At 36.5% G+C, this 17,739-nt stretch overlaps 1 protein-coding gene across 1 annotated transcript in view; it reads left to right on the top strand.

Moving 5' to 3' along the window:
- Window positions 1-17,739, top strand: part of TAGAP (T cell activation RhoGTPase activating protein) — a 157,896-nt gene that overhangs the window by 22,631 nt on the left and 117,526 nt on the right. Inside the window, exon 3 of the mRNA XM_074187952.1 lies at window positions 16,816-16,986. Within this exon, the coding sequence (XP_074044053.1) occupies window positions 16,816-16,986 (171 nt within the window). The remainder of the gene's footprint in view (window positions 1-16,815; window positions 16,987-17,739) is intronic.

Below are 17,739 nucleotides of genomic sequence, written 5' to 3'. Positions count from 1 at the left end.
TGTACATGTGGGGTTTTTTTTACCCTTTTTTGTGATCACGTTGGGATACAGACACAGTAGTGGTATTGCTGGATCAAAGGGTACGCACAGTTTTATTACCCTTTGGAAGTAATTTCAAATTGCTCTCCAGAGTTCACAACTCCACCAACAATGCAATAGTGTCCCAGTTTCCCCATATTTCCTCCAACATAGAACATTTTCCTTTTTTAGTCATATTGGTCAATCTGATAGGTGTGAGGTGGTACCTCATAACTATTTTAATTTGCATTTCTCCAATCAATAATGATTGAGAGCAATTTTTTTTATCTGAGAATTTCCCTTTTCATAGCCTTTGACCATCTATCAATTGGGGAATGACTTGTATTCTTATAAATTTGACTCAGTTCTCTATATATTTTAGAAATGATTCCTTTGTCAGAAACACTAATTGTAAAAATTGTTTCCCTACTTCCTTTTAATCTTAGTTGCATTGGATTTATTTGTACAAAATATTTTCAATTTAATGTAATCATAGATATCCATTTTGCAAGGAATGAGTTTTAATAACAAATATCTTAGAGAGATTCAAATCTCTCCCATTCTTCCAAATTCCTGAAAGTTTAGTCTCTAAGGATAAATGGAATTAACTCTCCTCAATCTTGGACAAACCCCACCCAATTTTACAAAAAATTTAATCTAAGAAGGGGAAGCACAATTGTGTTCTCCTCTAGTTTGGGTGGAGACAAATTCTTTTGTCTAGATAATTCAAGCCTGCTGGTGGTCTGCATATAGAGATATTTTCAGTATCATGTCATTTTTAGCCCCTCATTGAACACCTAAGGTATATAAGCTGTGAGCCCACAGACATGATTACCTTTGGTTTAAGAGAGATAACCATCTTTTTTTTATTAATAACCTATTGGTCTTATTTAAAAAAGGATTGTTACCCAAAAACTATGTTTCTCAAATCTTTTCAATCCTCAGACAAGTCACACTTTAGTAGTTCAGACAGAACTAATAATGTAGACAGTGTGGCTGCTATTTGATCTATGAAAACAAGACTTCACCAGAATCATGTTTTAGGGCTAGTCACAAACAATAAGCATTTATTAAACACCTATTATGTGCTGTGAAATGGTGTTATACACTGAGGATTCAAAGAAAGACAAAAAGGAATCAACCCCTGACCTCAAGTAGCTTATGCTCTATTGGAAGAGGACTTACAGAGCACTGAGGCTAACCCTTTAATTGAACAGAAAAGGAAACTGATTTTGATAAAGGAACCACATTCTCATGATTCATATATACAAAAACTAGGATAGTAAATAGGGTGACTGATCCAAAAACCCATTTTCATTGTGGGCTCCTTGAGGATGGGGTCCATTATTTTGTCTTTCTCTCTCAAGTGCTTAGCATGTTTCCTGGCAAGCCATAAGCATTTAATAAATGCATGTTGATTGACATGTTAGATTCTAGAACAAATATCTATCAGAGAGGTATATGTGTTATTAATACTGAGGATGTGCACCCTATCCCCGGCACCCACTTTCTATTGTGTCAGGCAAGGATTGGTTTTTACCCAGTTATTGACTGGGTTTCCTTCAATTAAATGTAATGTCCTTAGGCTCATAGTTCCTCTAGTTATTGTTTTTTGATAAAAATAATAGAGGTACATCAAAAAGTCTATGCCTTTGAGTCATCAGGTAGGGATATCATCATGACTCTAATTTCATAATTCTCCTGCTCGTGGGCTGTGGATTTCAAAATTATTTCCACCATTATGTATGAGCCAGCTTACAAATGGGAGAAGGGAAAAAGGAAGAGATGTCCCACAGACTAAAGTAGATACAATAGGTGTTAAGGCCATGTGTCCTTAATGCCTCAGAAACTAACATTAATTTTAGCTCTCTGGGGAAGATGAGCATCTTGTGTTCTCACTCTTGGGGTGATCAGAAGCTATGATGACAAATTGTTTATTTTTATAATATTTTTGTTGGAAGCATTTCTGACTGAAGCTTCAGAAGCTAGAACTTCCTTGTTCACCTGCCATCACTTTAGGATAAAAATAATGCAAATAATTCAAAAAGTTCTGTTTGAACTTTTAAAATAGCATCTTTGAGTCAGCAAGTTATGATATTATTGTGACACTAACTTTGTAATTTAGTAATTCATGAGTTGACTTTGGGGATTTCTAGACCACATCATCTGAATCTTACGAATTGGTTAGAAAAATGGAAGGGAGTTAGAAGGGGGTTGGGGGGCAGGGTAGAAATGAGAAGAGAGAGAAGGAGATAAGGAAGAAAGAAAGTGAGGGAGAAAGAAGGAAAGGAAGAAAGGAGGGAGGAAGAAAGAGAGGGAAAAATACTATTGGTTATTAGTACATTGACTTAGAATATAGCCAGAATATAAGGAGTAAAAAATCTTTGCCTGAGTAACAGCTTGGTATAACAAAGGTAGTTCCATCTAAGAGGCTCCATTCCATCTAACATGGACTAACACTAACACATGTGGAGGTAAGAAAATGACCCCCTCAGTGCCCCAAGTCTTCTTTCTAAGACTACAATTTATACACGATGCTCTATACCAGTGCAGAAAGTATACCGTACCAGGAATTCACCCACACTAAAGATATCTCAAATCTGAACCAAAAACTTAAATTTGTTGTGTATCTATCTTCCCCATTCCTGACATCATGTTCTTCACAAGTGATGAGTGTTCCCATGGAACTAAGTGAGAACATATTGAATTCTCAACTTCAACCATGGCTCTGGCCTCTGTTTTGTTTTGTTTTGTTTTTTTTTTTGAGACTAGGTCTCTATTTCATCTTGTCTGGAAGTGCAGCAATCACTCATGGTCCCAATCCCATTAATGCACTATGTCTAGTTTGGGTTAGATCAACTCCTCTTTATGTAGCTTGGTGGCTCATGCTTCCAGAGGACCACCATCTTGGTAGCACACTACAGACTCTGCCCTCAAGCAATCCACCAAGTTCAGACTCCCCAGGAGCAAGGTTTATGATAATGAGTCATTGTGCCATTTCTGATCTTTGTTCCTTTAAGTTTTCACCTTAGTATATCCCCATTGACGTTTCCCTACTGATTAAGTACTAGTTTTATGTAACTAGCTCCATATTAATAAGCTCCACGTGAATATCCCTTATATGAATTTTTATCTTCCTACCAACACATCCCATGTTGAGTGACTACTGAGCAGAGAGTCACTATAATCTTAAAGTAGCTTCCATAAATTGAAAAAAAAAAACAATTTAACCCCAACCCACCACACCTATCCTTAGTAATTCTGGCTTGGAAAATGTATCTGTGGTTTCCATTTCAGTGCTAGCTCATTGATCAGAACTTTCACTCACAAGAATAGATTCTTTTCAACTAGGCACTGTCTATTCATGGTCAGTAAATCCCACTGGCCCGACTATAAATGGGCAGACTGGATCACTGGACTTATTACTAATAAGGCAGATAACCTCCTAAGCCAAATCAATCCTGAGAGATGAATGTGCTGGGTAATTATGGTCAACCTTAGTCATGCTGTGATTAGTTTTACTATTTATAAGTACATCTCTACAATTGCTGGAGGTTACTGCATTGACAATGCAAAACAGAGTGTATGCTTGGCATACAGACTTAATGTGGGTTGAGGTGGATTCTCTATAAAGCTCCCAGGTCACAAAGAAAATAGTTGGCACATTTCTGCCTAATTTATAAAACAGAGTTCAAGATTGAGACATCCAGGAGAACCAGTCACAAAAGAGTAATCCCTAATAAACCTAATGAAATTATTATTTTCTTTTTTTAGTTATGATTTAGCTCCTCTATAAGGCATATTTGACTTTCATCCTTTTTCTATTAGTTTCATAAGTATAGCCTCACTAGAAGTAACTTAAATAAATGTTATGCTTACATGAAAACATGTTTTGCATAACTAAACTTGAAAAAAATGACAAATTGGTTGTCTTCTCAAAGTGGGGAGAGAATTTAGAATTCAATATTTGAAAGAGAGAAGGATAAAATTGTTTTTACATGTAGTTGGAGAAAATATTAAATTTTAAAGAAATGTCGTGACTCCAGAACACAAATATATCTATATCTATATCTATATCTATATCTATATCTATATCTATATCTATATCTATATCTATATCTATATCTATATCTATATCTATTATCTATATATATATATATATATACTTAAATAATTAGAGTAATGAATTTAGACATTTGATAAGGTATAATGGAATAAGGTTTGGATTTAGAGTCAAAGTGTCTGGGTTCAAGCAGAGAGTAAGGTAGCAAGAGAGCATGATGGATATAACACTAAACCTGGGGTCAAGAAAGTCTTTCTAAGTTCAAATTTGACCTCAGATATTTACTAGCTCTATGACTCTAGGCAAGGCTCCATCTTTCCTTGCTTTCTTTCTTCCTCCTTCCCTTCCTCCTTTTCTTCCTTCCTTTCTTCTTTACTATAGTATCACATCTTTACCTTCATATGTTTTGCCCAAAGGAAATTTTGGAACCTGATAAGATATCTTTGGGTTCACCAGAATCAAGTAACCCTTGGATTGGCTCACATAGATTGATCAACAGTAGACCCTCCAGGGAATGCAAATAGCAATTGTTTCTGGTTTTGGCCAAAATCCTGAGAATCTTTCCTTCCAGGTTGATTTTTTTCAATCATGAAAAAAAAGAGGCCATTTTTTTTACTTCATTTCTTTCTTACCTAGTCTTAGTCATTGAATGAATATTACCTCAATCCAATTTCCAATCATCCTGATCCTTATCTGACCATTGGACCCAGATGACTCCTGAGGAGAAAGTGAGGGTGATGATAACTTTGCATGGTCCTCCCTTACTTAAATCCAGTTCATTGGATGTCATGACATCAGCTCCTTGATATCGTGGTTCTCTTCAAGACTGAAGGACAAACAACAATATGACTCTTGGTAAGTCTCTTGTCTAGAGAAGGAAATGGCACATCATGTCATTCTCTGCCAAGAAAACCCAAAATAGTCAAACTTGACTGAAACAACTAAATAACAAACAACTGAATGACAAGAACATCTGGGTTCAAATCCTACATCTTCCAATGCTACTGTGTGATCTTTAGAGATAATGTAACCTCTCTTGGCTTTATTTGTATGTAGGCAGAGTAACAAGGAGTAAATATAGTGTAATGAAATGAAAAGATCAGACTATTTATAATAATAATAATAATAATAATAATAGAATTTATATAGCACCTACTGTGTCAGACACTATGATAGAAATATTATCTCATTTGATCCACGTAACACCCCAGAGAGGTGAGTACTACTTCTGTTTTATAGATGAGGAAACTGAGGTAGGCAGTGGTTAAGTGACTTGTCCAAAGTCATTTGATGTCAAAGCTGTCAAAGGCTACATTCCTGATTTCAGACCCAATTATCTGTACATGATCTGCTACATTTTGAGCTACTTTGATACACCACCTTGAAAGGTGGCAGCCACCAAATACATTTTTTGAGATTTTGATTTTGCTCACTCCCAAGAAGAGATTCCTGTCCAGTCGTATCTCTCTGTGGTTAATTGGGTCAGGTCAGGTCTGCTGTTGATCTGAGACACATTCTAGTCTTGAGTCTATAGTGAAGAGCAGACAGATCTGTGAGAGGAATAGGAAGCAAGACGAGCAGAGGCAGAGACCAGAGATTAAACCTAGTCCTTGGAGAGCAGGAATCTGTTGCCCCATAAAGCAGCTGGATGATTAAGACCCCTTCTAGTGCTCATTCTGTGATCCTGTGCTTAGCAGAAGAAAGGCAAAGGAATCAAGACCCTTTTATTTTTACATGTTATTTGAAGTAGCTAGTATAGGGTGAGTACTTAAAAAATTATCAATAATGAAAATAGATGAAAAAATTTCTAATCTAATCTCCAATTAAAGTGGGCATCATAACTCTTATTCTATTTTTTGTGTAATAGACTCTCTTAGGTAATCTAATGAAGTTTATGGATCCTTTCTCACAATAAGTCTTTAAATATTTAAAATAAATACAGAAACCCAATATATTGAAATACAGCTATTAAGATATATAGATAGATATATGTACACAAATAAATATAGTTGTGTATACATACATACATATATATATATATATATATACATATGTATATATATTTAAGTTCATCAACCTTAGGGATTTAGGTTATTTCATCACTTTTTTCTCTTTCCTAGTTATTTAATAAAAGAATCTTAGAAAAGAAAAGAATTTAGACATCATCTTAGTCCATCTTTCTGCCTCAATTCAGTTTAACTTTAAAATTCAGTCTTTTGGAGAGTCTCCATTGTTGGAATATCTGATTTGAACAAAAACTTTCGGGGGAGGATGTTAAAGACAGATGACTGGACATTGTGGGAATGGTTGAGTCATTATAAAATTAAGATTTCAGCTAGTTCCCAGGACCCTCAACTAGAAACCAAAGGCTAGACAGGATTCATACATTCTTGATCATAAGATAATTCTATGGGTGGATAAAGAGAAGTCATTAAAAATCTTTATTAGAAGTTCTTTGAAAAAGCCATGGAAACATCTTTTTTTTGTATCAGAGAAAATTATGCTTTCTCCACTCTCAGAAATATAATGGGAAATTGACATCAAGCTTAACTTATGAATGAAGACAACAGTGAAATGAGAGTGTTGTGTTAGCACCAAAGAATATATCTCATTTTGATAAAATAAAAATGCTCTAAAGAAAAATAAACCCAACAAATCTGAGTCAGGTAGGCTACTAATAAAAAATAGAAAGGATTGTTCTTTGGAGTAATCGTTTAGGTTGAGAACTGTGTGGGAGAAGTATTGAATTGTTGACTCACTGGAAAACTGCACAAAAATGCCCAAGTTTCTTGAATTAACATCTTAAAGATGATAAAGTGCAAAAAAAAGCACTGGTCTTACAATGTATAAGATGCATATCTGACACAAGAAACCAAATGCCAATTAATATCTATATCAGGGAAAATCAATTAATTTATGAACTGGGATCCAGCCTTTAGTTAGGTTTGTTGTAATTGTTTGATCATTTCAGTTGTGTCTGACTCTTCATGACTCCATTTGGGGTTTTCTTGGCAAAAATATTGGGGTGGTTTGCCATTTTCCTCTCCAACTCATTTTACAGATGAACAAATGAGAAAACTGAAATAAACAGGATTCATTGATTTGCCCAGGGCCACACAGCTAGTAAGTATCTGAGATCAGATTTGAACTCAGGAATATGAGTCTTCCTGACTCCAGGTCCAACACTTTATCCTCTGTGTCATATATCAGCATATAGTATTTTGAGCTTCACAAACAACCTTTTTTTTTTTTGCAAGGCAAATGGAGTTAAGTGGCTTGCCCAAGGCCACACAGCTAGGTAATTATTAAGTGTCTGAGGCTAAATTTGAACTCAGGTACTCCTGACCCCAGAACCTGTGCTGTATCCATTGCGCCACCTAGTCACCCCCAAACACAAACAACCTTTTGAGACAGGTGTTATTACTGATGCCATTTTAAAAAAAATTGTTTATTTATTTATTTTGAATTTTACAATTTCCCCCCTAATCTCACTTCCCTCTCCCCACCCCCCACAGAAGGCATTCTTAGTACTGACTCCATTTTTAAAGACAGAAACAAAAGGCATTGGGAATTTATCCAGGGTCATATAGGTAGTTAAGTGTCTGACCTGTCAAACATACTATACTGCTTTATGCGTTTTCTGAAAACAAGAAAAACTAAACCTAAGTATATGTTATGTTCCATTTTTCCAGCTACATAATTTCTCTTGAAAGTCATGCGTGTGGTTCTTAGAGAGAGGTGTTAGATGCTATCCAATCCTAAGATTATTGTTCACCCAGAAAAGACTAAAGTCGAAAACATTACCTTGGAAACCTGAGGAAAGTTTGCAGAGAGTAATTAATATGCATGTGACACAGCTTCCTTCCTGTCTACTAATGGAAATGTGTCTACCAGACTGATCTTCCCAATTGGTACTTCCCCTGGAAGTAAACTATTTAGTGAGTAGTGTCTACCTAGAACATTCCACCCACACACAGGAAAACAGAAGATGAAAGAGTAACGTGAGGTAGAGATTTGGTTAGAGTCATCATTCTACTGGTTTATGGAGAGACAAGCAATATGAAAAATAGTTTGAACTGTCTGAATTACCCCTTTAAAATAAAGATGTAAAAAGAGAAAGCCTGCTAAAGGAAAGCTAAGCAGCTTCAGAGGAACAATATGCCATCAACATTTCACATATGATGGTTAACTTGGAGCTTGCAGGATGTGCATTGGTTATCTCTCATTCATTTTGTTCCTTTGTTTCCAACTCTTCATGACCTCATGGATCACAATATGGCAGCCTCCACTCTCTCCCAGAGTCTATCCAAGTTCATATCCATTGCGTCCATGGTACTATCAATCCATCTCATCCTCTACTGTGTCCTCTTTTCATTTGACCTTCAATCTTTCCCAACATCCAGATCTTTTCCAGTGAGTCTCATCTTCTCATTATGTAGTCAAAATATCTTAGCTTCATCTTCAGTATTTGACCTTCCAATGAATAGCCTAAATTCATTTCTTTATTGTCAATTTGATTTCACTGGTGTCCAAGTGATTCTCAAAAGTCTTCTTCACTGGGACTGCTTCGACCACCTGCTCTTGGCCCAGGGTGTGGGTGGCCGGCCCAGGGCCTCCCTGGTCTGGGTCCAGCCTCCAGAGCACCAAGCAGCCCTTCCTGAGTTCTGCCTGGGATGCCCGGGACACCCAGTTGGTGGGAGCGGTTGAGTCTGGAGCAGGTATGCCAAGTGAAGGATCTGGAGGGGAGGCTCCAGGGGGTGCAGCTTCAGAAAGAATGGAAAGACACCACAAAGCAGCGTCCCAGGTAAACAGCAACATCCGAAGTGTTCAGACCAGACCAGAAGGATGAAGAAGCCTTGCCAATAAGATTCCTTTGCACATTTGGGGTATTGAGACTTCACTTGACACTAACAATTCTGCATAGCAGAAAAAATAGTGAACAGTTAAACACAACGAACACATCTTCAAAGACTACGTTTCCAATAAGGAAATGACATAGCACAATATGGATATGGTAACCCTCCAATATTGAGGGCTTTATATTCCAGCTTGAACTTGCCAATGATGATTGCTGGCCTTTGGAGTTGATGACATCCCCATCCCCGGTGATGAATGAAGAGGAGACTTGATTTTTAAGGTTTCAGAATTGATGATGTGACATCACAACTTGGACAGAAATATTGATCTGAAAAACATGGCAATTTATTGAATTATTGCCCTATATTCATTCTGTAACTTAAAGAAAACTTCTTTTTTTTAAAGTCTGAATGGGATCTTTAAAAAACAAACCAAAAAAGATTCTTCTAGCTCTTTGTCTTCCTTTCTCTAGGCCCATCAAAGAACTAATGAATGTAATTTTCACTCCCAAGCTCATGTTTGTAAAAATAGAAATACTATTAAATAAAAAGTTCAGAAAGCAGTCATGAAGACTCAACCTAGAGGTTGATGGCATCAGGTAAAACTGAGCACACAAGCACCAGATGGAAACTAATGAAAGGTTGAAAGAAACCTTAGGAGTCCTGGCTTAATAGTAGAGGCAAAGCCAAAATGCCCTAATCCAAAACAGTCTTCTGCCTGAGGATCACCACTCTTATAAGTGCCACTTGCTGGTTGAAGTTGGGCTGCTACAAGACCACAAATGTGCCATTAGTGCTTTAAGTTAAAAAGCCAGAGAATAGAAATCACAGGCAGAGAGGTCAGGTTTACAGTATTTCCCATGACACTAAGGCACAACACTAGGATCATTGAAAAAAGGATTTTTATGTCTAATGCTGCCCCGATTTTTGCACTCTTTAAAAAAAATAAATGCCTCAAATCCTCACAAGTTCTTAAGTGAAACTGAAAGGACCAGAGAGAACACAATCCACCTTCCCTTATGACATGGTAAGCAGAGGGGCAGTCCTGGTGCATAACCTACAGCATGCTATTAATCCTAATAATAAATGGCACTCCTATGGGGTTTAGCCAAACCAAAGTTTTGAAATAAGAAGGAAAAAGGGCAAAATAGAGTGGGAAATGGTTGAGTGCAACTTAGGATATGTCAGTCTAAGCAGAATGAAAATGTTCTATACAGAAACTATGAAGAAAGGGTTAAACTCTGAGATGCTTAATTGCAAGCCTTCCTGTTGAGCTGTGTAGGAGGTCTGGGAGTCATGTTTTACAGAAGCACTACTATTGGTACAACATAACATACTGTTAAAGGATTATTAAGTTTTGCTTAAGTTGGAGGCTAAAATTCTCCACTTTGTAGTTTATAAAATCCACCCCCACAATTAAAAAAAAAAGGACTGGAATTAGCAGCCTTCCTATTTCTTGGTTACCTCCCCACCAAATATGGTGAAACTTCCAACAATGTTACTTCCCATTCCTTTAATGACTTATTTTTGAACAAATACTTCCAATGTCAAACATTCAGTTCAGTAGAAATAACACTTAAAGGCTTTGCAGTTTTCCAAAGTGTGTAACCCAACAACTGTCACAGAATAAAACTTGAATGCTTTTAAAATGAAAAAAAAAAGTCTTCTTCATCACTATTGTTTGAAAGCCTCAATTCTGTGGTACTCAGCTTTCCTTTAGTTCAGTTCTCACAGCCATACATTGCTACTGGACAAGGTGATGTCTCTGCTTTTGGATTCACTTGTACAGATTTGGCATACCCTGCCTTCCAAGGAGCAAGCATCTTTTAATTTTATAGCTGCAATCATCATCTGCAGTGATCTTTGAATCCTCAAAATATGCAATCTGACACTGCTTCCACTTCTTTTTCCTCTGTTTTCCAGGAAATTATGGGACCAGTTGCCAAGATCTTAGTGGGTTTTTTAATGTAAAGCTTCAAGATAACTTTGACACTTCCCTTTCATCCTTACCAAGAAGTTTCTTAATGCCTCCTCACTTTGTGCTATTAGAGTAGTATTGTCTACATAACATCCCATTCATATCACATAACTATTTCCTTATGCTATTCCTTAAGTATAAGACTTTAATGGAAAATGCAATTGCTTAGTTACACCCCTTATGCATTTCTTCATTGCCCTTTGAGTCATTCATAATATTAATTCTTTGGAAGCTATGCTCTTCCAAGATTCACCTCCATAGAGTATCAGTGGGTGAGTATTTATATTGAAAAGATATAACAGAGAATATATTGAGATTATTGAAAGGACTGTGCCATTTTCTGAATGGAAGCTATTCCATCCCTCCTATTCAGTAAGCATTGAAACGGTGGGTGATATCTACTGTCAATAATTGGGCAAAGTTTTGTTGTTATTCAGTCATTTCAGTTTCTTCATGATCCTATTTAGGGTTGTCTTAGAACAGATTTTGAGAGATTTGCTATTTCCTTCTCTAGCTCATTTTATAGATGAGGAATTGAGGCAAACAAGGTGAAGTGACTGGCCCAAGGTTACAAAACTAAGAATAATCTGAGACTGGATTTGAATTCAAATCTTCCCGACTCCAGGTCTGGCACATTATCCATGACACCACTCAACTACCCTCAAAGAATTCTAGTCTATGACACCAGGTCTAGTGCTCATAGGCTAAGAGTATGATATCTGTCTGCATGTAAATTTATGTCTCAGGAAATATAAACAAAAATTTTAAAACAATAGCAGTTGGGGAAGTTAGGTGGTGCAGTGGATGGAGCACCAGCCCTGGAGTCAGGAGTACCTGAGTTCAAATCAGCTTCAGACACTTAATAATTACCTAGCTGTGTGGACTTAACTTAACCCTGTTGCCTTGCAAAAACCTAAAAAACCCCAACAATAGTGGTAAAACTGTGCATATAAAAGGAAAAATAGAAGTACAATTATAGGAACTTTATAGTAATATTCAGGGATGGGCAGGGAAATTTTTCCCTATATGCTTACTTTCCAAAGTTTCTTCTCTTTTTCTTTGAATTTCTCCCCTAAGAGGTTTTGGAGCCACTTGTATTCTCTCTCCAAGTAAGAAAGGTCTCACCAACTATGCTTTTCATGTAGGCATGACATAGCAAGTCAGATAATCCAGAGTGAACTCTCAGGTTATACATACACACATACACACACACACAAACACACAAATATCATAAACTAAGCATTTATATAGAGGAACACTAAAGGTCTACAGAGCCATTATGCTGACTTCATTATTGTATGCCTATGAAACCTGGACCACCCAACCAGTCAACCAAAGTATTGAACTGCTTCCACTTAAATTGTCTTAGGTAGATTATGATCACTTGGCAAGACAAGATATTGGACCCTAAGGTCCTTTCTTGAGCTCATCTGCCACAACTCCAATGGCCTGATCATTGTTTGAATGCCAAACATATATCTGCCTAAAAGACTATTTTACAGAGAATCACACAAGGCAAGTGCTCACATAAAGTCAGAAGAAATGATAAAAGGTTCATTCTCAAGTTCTCTCTAAAGAATTGTACAATTCATAGTGGAACATGGGAAACACTAGTACAAGACTGTCCATTGTGCAAAGTCACACCAACAAAGGTACTATGCTCTAGGAGCAAAGCAGAATTGCAAAAGAAATTCAAAAGAAATGAGACATGCAAATTTAGAGACATCTCCTCTCCAAATGTTCATATGGATGATTTGTGTCTGACCTATGGTAGGGCATTCCAAACTTATATTAATCAGATCAGTCACTGTAGGACACACTGTAGGTACCTTAACACCAACATGGTGATGTTATTTTGGTCCTCTTTGAGGACAGCCACCAACCAACTGATCTTTATTTCTGTTACCATGATATGATCAGTGCTTGGATGGGAAGAAAAGAAGACAAAGTAAGATTCTATCCTGCTTTTTTTTTTCTGAAAATCATTCTCATCATCATTTATCTTACAAAAAGCTAAGCTGTTTGACCTTCTTGAATTTTCCCACAATGCACTCTTTTTCCTTCTAGCCCCATACATACATAATAAAATAGCATTGTAATTTAACTAGCTTGACAATACTAATAGCAATCCGTGAGTGCAAATATAGTCATACTGCCACATTTGATATATGCATTGGATAACATTGGACAGGTAGATAGAAATCAGGGTATAGCCTTGTAAAAATTCATTCCAATTATTCTCTTCACCTAAGATGGAAACTTTCTACCACCCAGACAGACATAGTTATTTCCTTTCAACCATGTACTTTGATACATCATTTGTTTCCTATTTCTATGGGTTAAAAAAATGAAAGGTTTGCGTATCAGGAAGAGAGAACACAGAGAATGCCCTGTCATAACAATTGCTTACCAATAGGACACATTTTTTTTTCCTTTGCCCAACACAGATTGTGGTTCTTTGTCAGAATAACAACAACACAATTAAAGTGTAGTATGCTCCAGCACTAATAAAGAAGCCACAGAAAGAAACTAGTGAATGGAGGAGAGGACTTAAAAAAGAAAAGAAAATACTCCAGAGCTTTGAAGGAAGTAAAATAAAAGGTGGTTTGGGAATAATTTTAGCTATCAAATCCAGCCAACAAAAAAGAAGGAATATTGAAAAAGTCATGTACTTTTTGACTATATCAATTAATTAATAAACTTGTATCTGTTTTATACAGAATTTCCAAAAACAAAGATTTTTCCTAAAATAAATCATTACTTTGTCAATTAGTGATGAATAGATAGTTTTCTACTACTATTATTTGGACAGAACATTAAAAAAAAGAAAAAAAAACCTCTCCAACTTTGAGCAATCAACAAGCCAGACTTCTAGTAGGGGAATTCAATAATATGAAGTGTGTCGTCACGTACTTTGAATCAGAGAATAATCATGATGGAGTGGGTAACCTACTAGAATTATTAGGAACAATGAATATGCTGATTCTGATACCTTCCTGTTCAAGGCATCCAGCATTCTTGGAACAATTGGGAAATGCAGCTAGGAATTCTATTTTTCTGTAAATAGTTCTTATGATCTGTCTTCCTTTGTCATTTCTACTTCCCTTTGCTTAGTTAACAGTATGGGGCAAGAGGAGGAGGGGGGAATCTTCTTCTGAAGAACACTCATGCCTTCTGAAGCTGGTCTTTTTTTTCAGTTGCTGACATTTATTTAATATCACCCCTAATTTAGTGAAGCAAAAAGTTTAAGCCAGTGAGTGGGTTGAATGTTGTAGGTGTCTAAAGCAGTAAGGAGAATATGCACAAAATGACAAGAAATTTCTGTTGTGTTTGGCCTAAGACTGAACCATGTACACTAGTCAGAGTTCAAGGCAATGAAGGGGTAAAAGAAAAAAAAAACACTAAAATGGGAATCAAAAGACTGACATTTGAAGTCCTGGCTCCAATAGTGGTGTTTGGTTCTGCTTGATTTCCATTTGCCCTCAGTTCTATCTTATACAGGCTTAACCCATAGAAATTCCAAAAGTGGGCATACCCCCTAAGCTTTTCAGACTAAGAGTTGAAGAATTTGTGGCATAAATGCACCAAGATCGATTCTACAAGAATTTGTTAAGTACTCTACACATGCCACACATTGCTCTGGTCTAGACCCGGAGACAAAAGATGAAAATACAATTGTTTTTGTCATCAAGGAGCTGACTTTCTATTTGGAAAACAACATGTACATGAACAAGTAAATACAAATTTGATACAAAGTTATTTCAGAGAGATGTTTAAAAAATGAGGAAGTATATAGAGGAAAATGAGGCAATAGTAGACAAACCTGAGATAATTATTCCCTGGGGAGACCCGTAACACCTATATCAGCTGGTTTAAAGTATAGCTTTCCAGCTTCCTTCAAGTTCCAGCTAAAATGTTACCTTCTACAGGAAATTTTTCTATTACCTATTATCTATTCTTAATTCTGTTATCTATTCTCAATTCTAGTGTCTTCCCTCTGTTACGCCCAATTTATTCCATATTAAGCTTATTTGTCCAGAGTTGTTCGCATGTGATCTCCTCAATTGAACTTTGACAATTCTTTGGATTCCAAGTGCTTAGCACAGAGCCTACAACATAAAATGCTTAATAGATGTTTATTAGCTAACTGATTGATTTAAAAGAGCAGTCTTATTGTGAATCAATAAAGATCTAGAGCATCCAGACATTTGGGACCAGAATTGAATGACTAAACTGGTTCCCTCTTTGGAGGGGAAGGGGTCAAGTTTTCTTTTTTAATTTTATTTATTTAAGGCAATGGGGTTAAGTGACTTGCCTAAGGTCACATAATTATTAATAGGCAATTATTAAATAACTGAGGTTGGATTTGAACTTAGGTCTTCTTGACTCCTGTGCTGGTGCATCACCTGGTTGCACCAGGAGTCAGGTTTGAACCAAAGTACCTAAATTGTGTTTCTTTAAACTTCTAGATTTGGGACTGCCTGGGTTTGGGAGAATCTAAAAAGTCACTGTAATTGTGATAGCATTTTTGTTTTCTTATCTCTTTTGCTTATATAGTTATGAATCAAAAAATATATACAATTGAGTCATGTTTTTGTGTTCTCTTCCATTATTCCTTGCTTATGTGATTGATTTCCACTGAAATTCAGTAAAGAGGAGAGAGGGTCTTGGTGGGTAGAAGCAAGAACCTTAAGAATCTAGATATTCCCATGACCATACCTTAAGGCTAAAGAGTTGAACAATATCCATCTCAGAGGTAAGGTATAGAACAAGACTTCTTTACCTAGGGTACATAACTTTTAAAAAACATTTTGGTTTCCTTTTTAATCTTATACATCTGATTTTATGCATTTTAAAAACTTTATTTGGAGAAAGGGTTCATAGCCTTCGCTAGACTGTCAGGTGAGTCCATGACACAAAAAAGTTAGACCCCTTGATATAAAACACCCAATTGTATGGAAACTATGGAGAGTTTGTCATTTCTACAGATTAACTTCTGATATTGAACAAAGCACAGATTCTGGGATGAGTGTAATATGATCAGGTGGTGAGGCAGCCCCAGCCTCAAGTTGTTTCATATATTGGGAAAGCCCTTAAATTCTCTGATCTTAATTTTTTCACCTTTAAAATGAGGCTAACAACACTTAAAGTAATCTACCCACAAGATTGTTTGTGAAGAAAGCAATTTTAAACCATAAAGGGCTGTATAAAAACTATTATAATTATCATTAAATCTTATTAAATATCTTAAAAGGTTGAAAAATTGAAATAATCATCTTTCAAATGACAAAAACATTCTCTAAGTTTGATCTCATTGAAATAGAGTTGAGTTTATAGTCTATTATTGGTCAATTTCTATAGAACTTTAAAAAGAGGAGGAAGGGTCAGAGAGGGATGGGGAGGATGGGGGGAAGAAAGAGAGAGAGAGAGAGAGAGAGAGAGACAGACAGACAGACAGACAGACAGACAGACAGACAGACAGACAGAGAATTTATTAGGAAAGCCAGTTGTGAGGCCAGAGTGAAGGATAACAGAAGAATAGACTGAATATTCCAGTGGTAATAATACAAGAGCTAACAACAGCTAATATTTACATAGCTGTTACTATATGTAGGCACTGTGCTAAGCACTTTACAAATATCTCATTTTATCCTCAAAAAAACCCTGAAAGTTGCTATCTTTATCCTCATTTTACAGTTAGAAAATCTGTGGCAGAGTTTAGGTGATGTATGAGGAAGGATTTGAATTCAGGTCTGGTACTCTATCCATTGGACCAACTAAGTGCCTCAAAGAATATAAAAAAAGTCTCCCAAATTTTGAGGAGATGATTATTTTATGATGACAGCAGATGAAAGTTTCCTTATACATATATGTATCTTTTTTCTTTTTTCTTTTATCAGAGGCAGCCTGGCCCGTGCCATATCTGTTGTGCAATGCCCCTTTGTGCTGGACCCTTCACAGAACAATGCAGAACCAATCCTCAAAGATCAAGTTCTACTGTCTCGGGGCCCAAAGACTAAGGAGAGGCACCTTTTTCTTTTCAAAGACAGCCTGGTCATTGCCAAGTTAAAGTAAGATTTGTCCTTATCAACTAACCTCTACTCATGAACCAACACTTTCTCCATACTGCAAGTACATAGGAAAAAATGACTAGAGAATTCATAGAAGAAATGAAAGGTGGGTTGCTAGGTGGCACAGTGGATAGAGTACTGGCCCTGGAATCAGAAGGACCTAAATTCAAATCCAGTCTCAGACACTTAATAATTACCTAGCTGTGTGACTTTGGGCAAGTCACTGAAACCTCCCCCCCCAAAAAAAAAGAAATGGAAAGGGACTTTAGAAATAATTAATAATTCCTTCATTTTATAGGTGAAGAAACAGACCCAGAGAGAGGAACCCAAAATCATACAGCAGAAACAGGACTAGGCAGACTTCTCGTAAAGCAAAAATAAAAACCAAGCAAATACCTTTTTAAAGAATGAGAATCTAATGGATCTGAATGAATTTAATCAAAAGCACATTGACTGTTAGAAGTAATAGAATGTAGGGTGACAAAATTATTTCTGAGATGATAGGGACATTAGAAATGATTCTGTCTTAACTCCTTGTTTTTATTACTCAATTGTTTTCAGTCATGTCTGACCCCATTTGGGGTTTTCTTGGAAAGATCTGAAGTGGTTTGCCATTTCCATCTCTAGCTCATTTTACAGATGAAGAAACTGAGGTAAACAGAGTTAAGTGACTTGCCCAGGGTTACACAACGATTGTGAGACTCTATTTGGAGTCAGAAGAGTCTTCCTGACTCCAGCCCAGCATTGATCTCT

This window comes from Macrotis lagotis, chromosome 5 (genome assembly GCF_037893015.1).
Source record: "Macrotis lagotis isolate mMagLag1 chromosome 5, bilby.v1.9.chrom.fasta, whole genome shotgun sequence".
In the NCBI taxonomy this organism is placed as follows: domain Eukaryota; kingdom Metazoa; phylum Chordata; class Mammalia; order Peramelemorphia; family Peramelidae; genus Macrotis; species Macrotis lagotis.
Note: the sequence above shows the minus strand (reverse complement) of the source record. Positions and strands in the feature narration are given on the sequence as shown.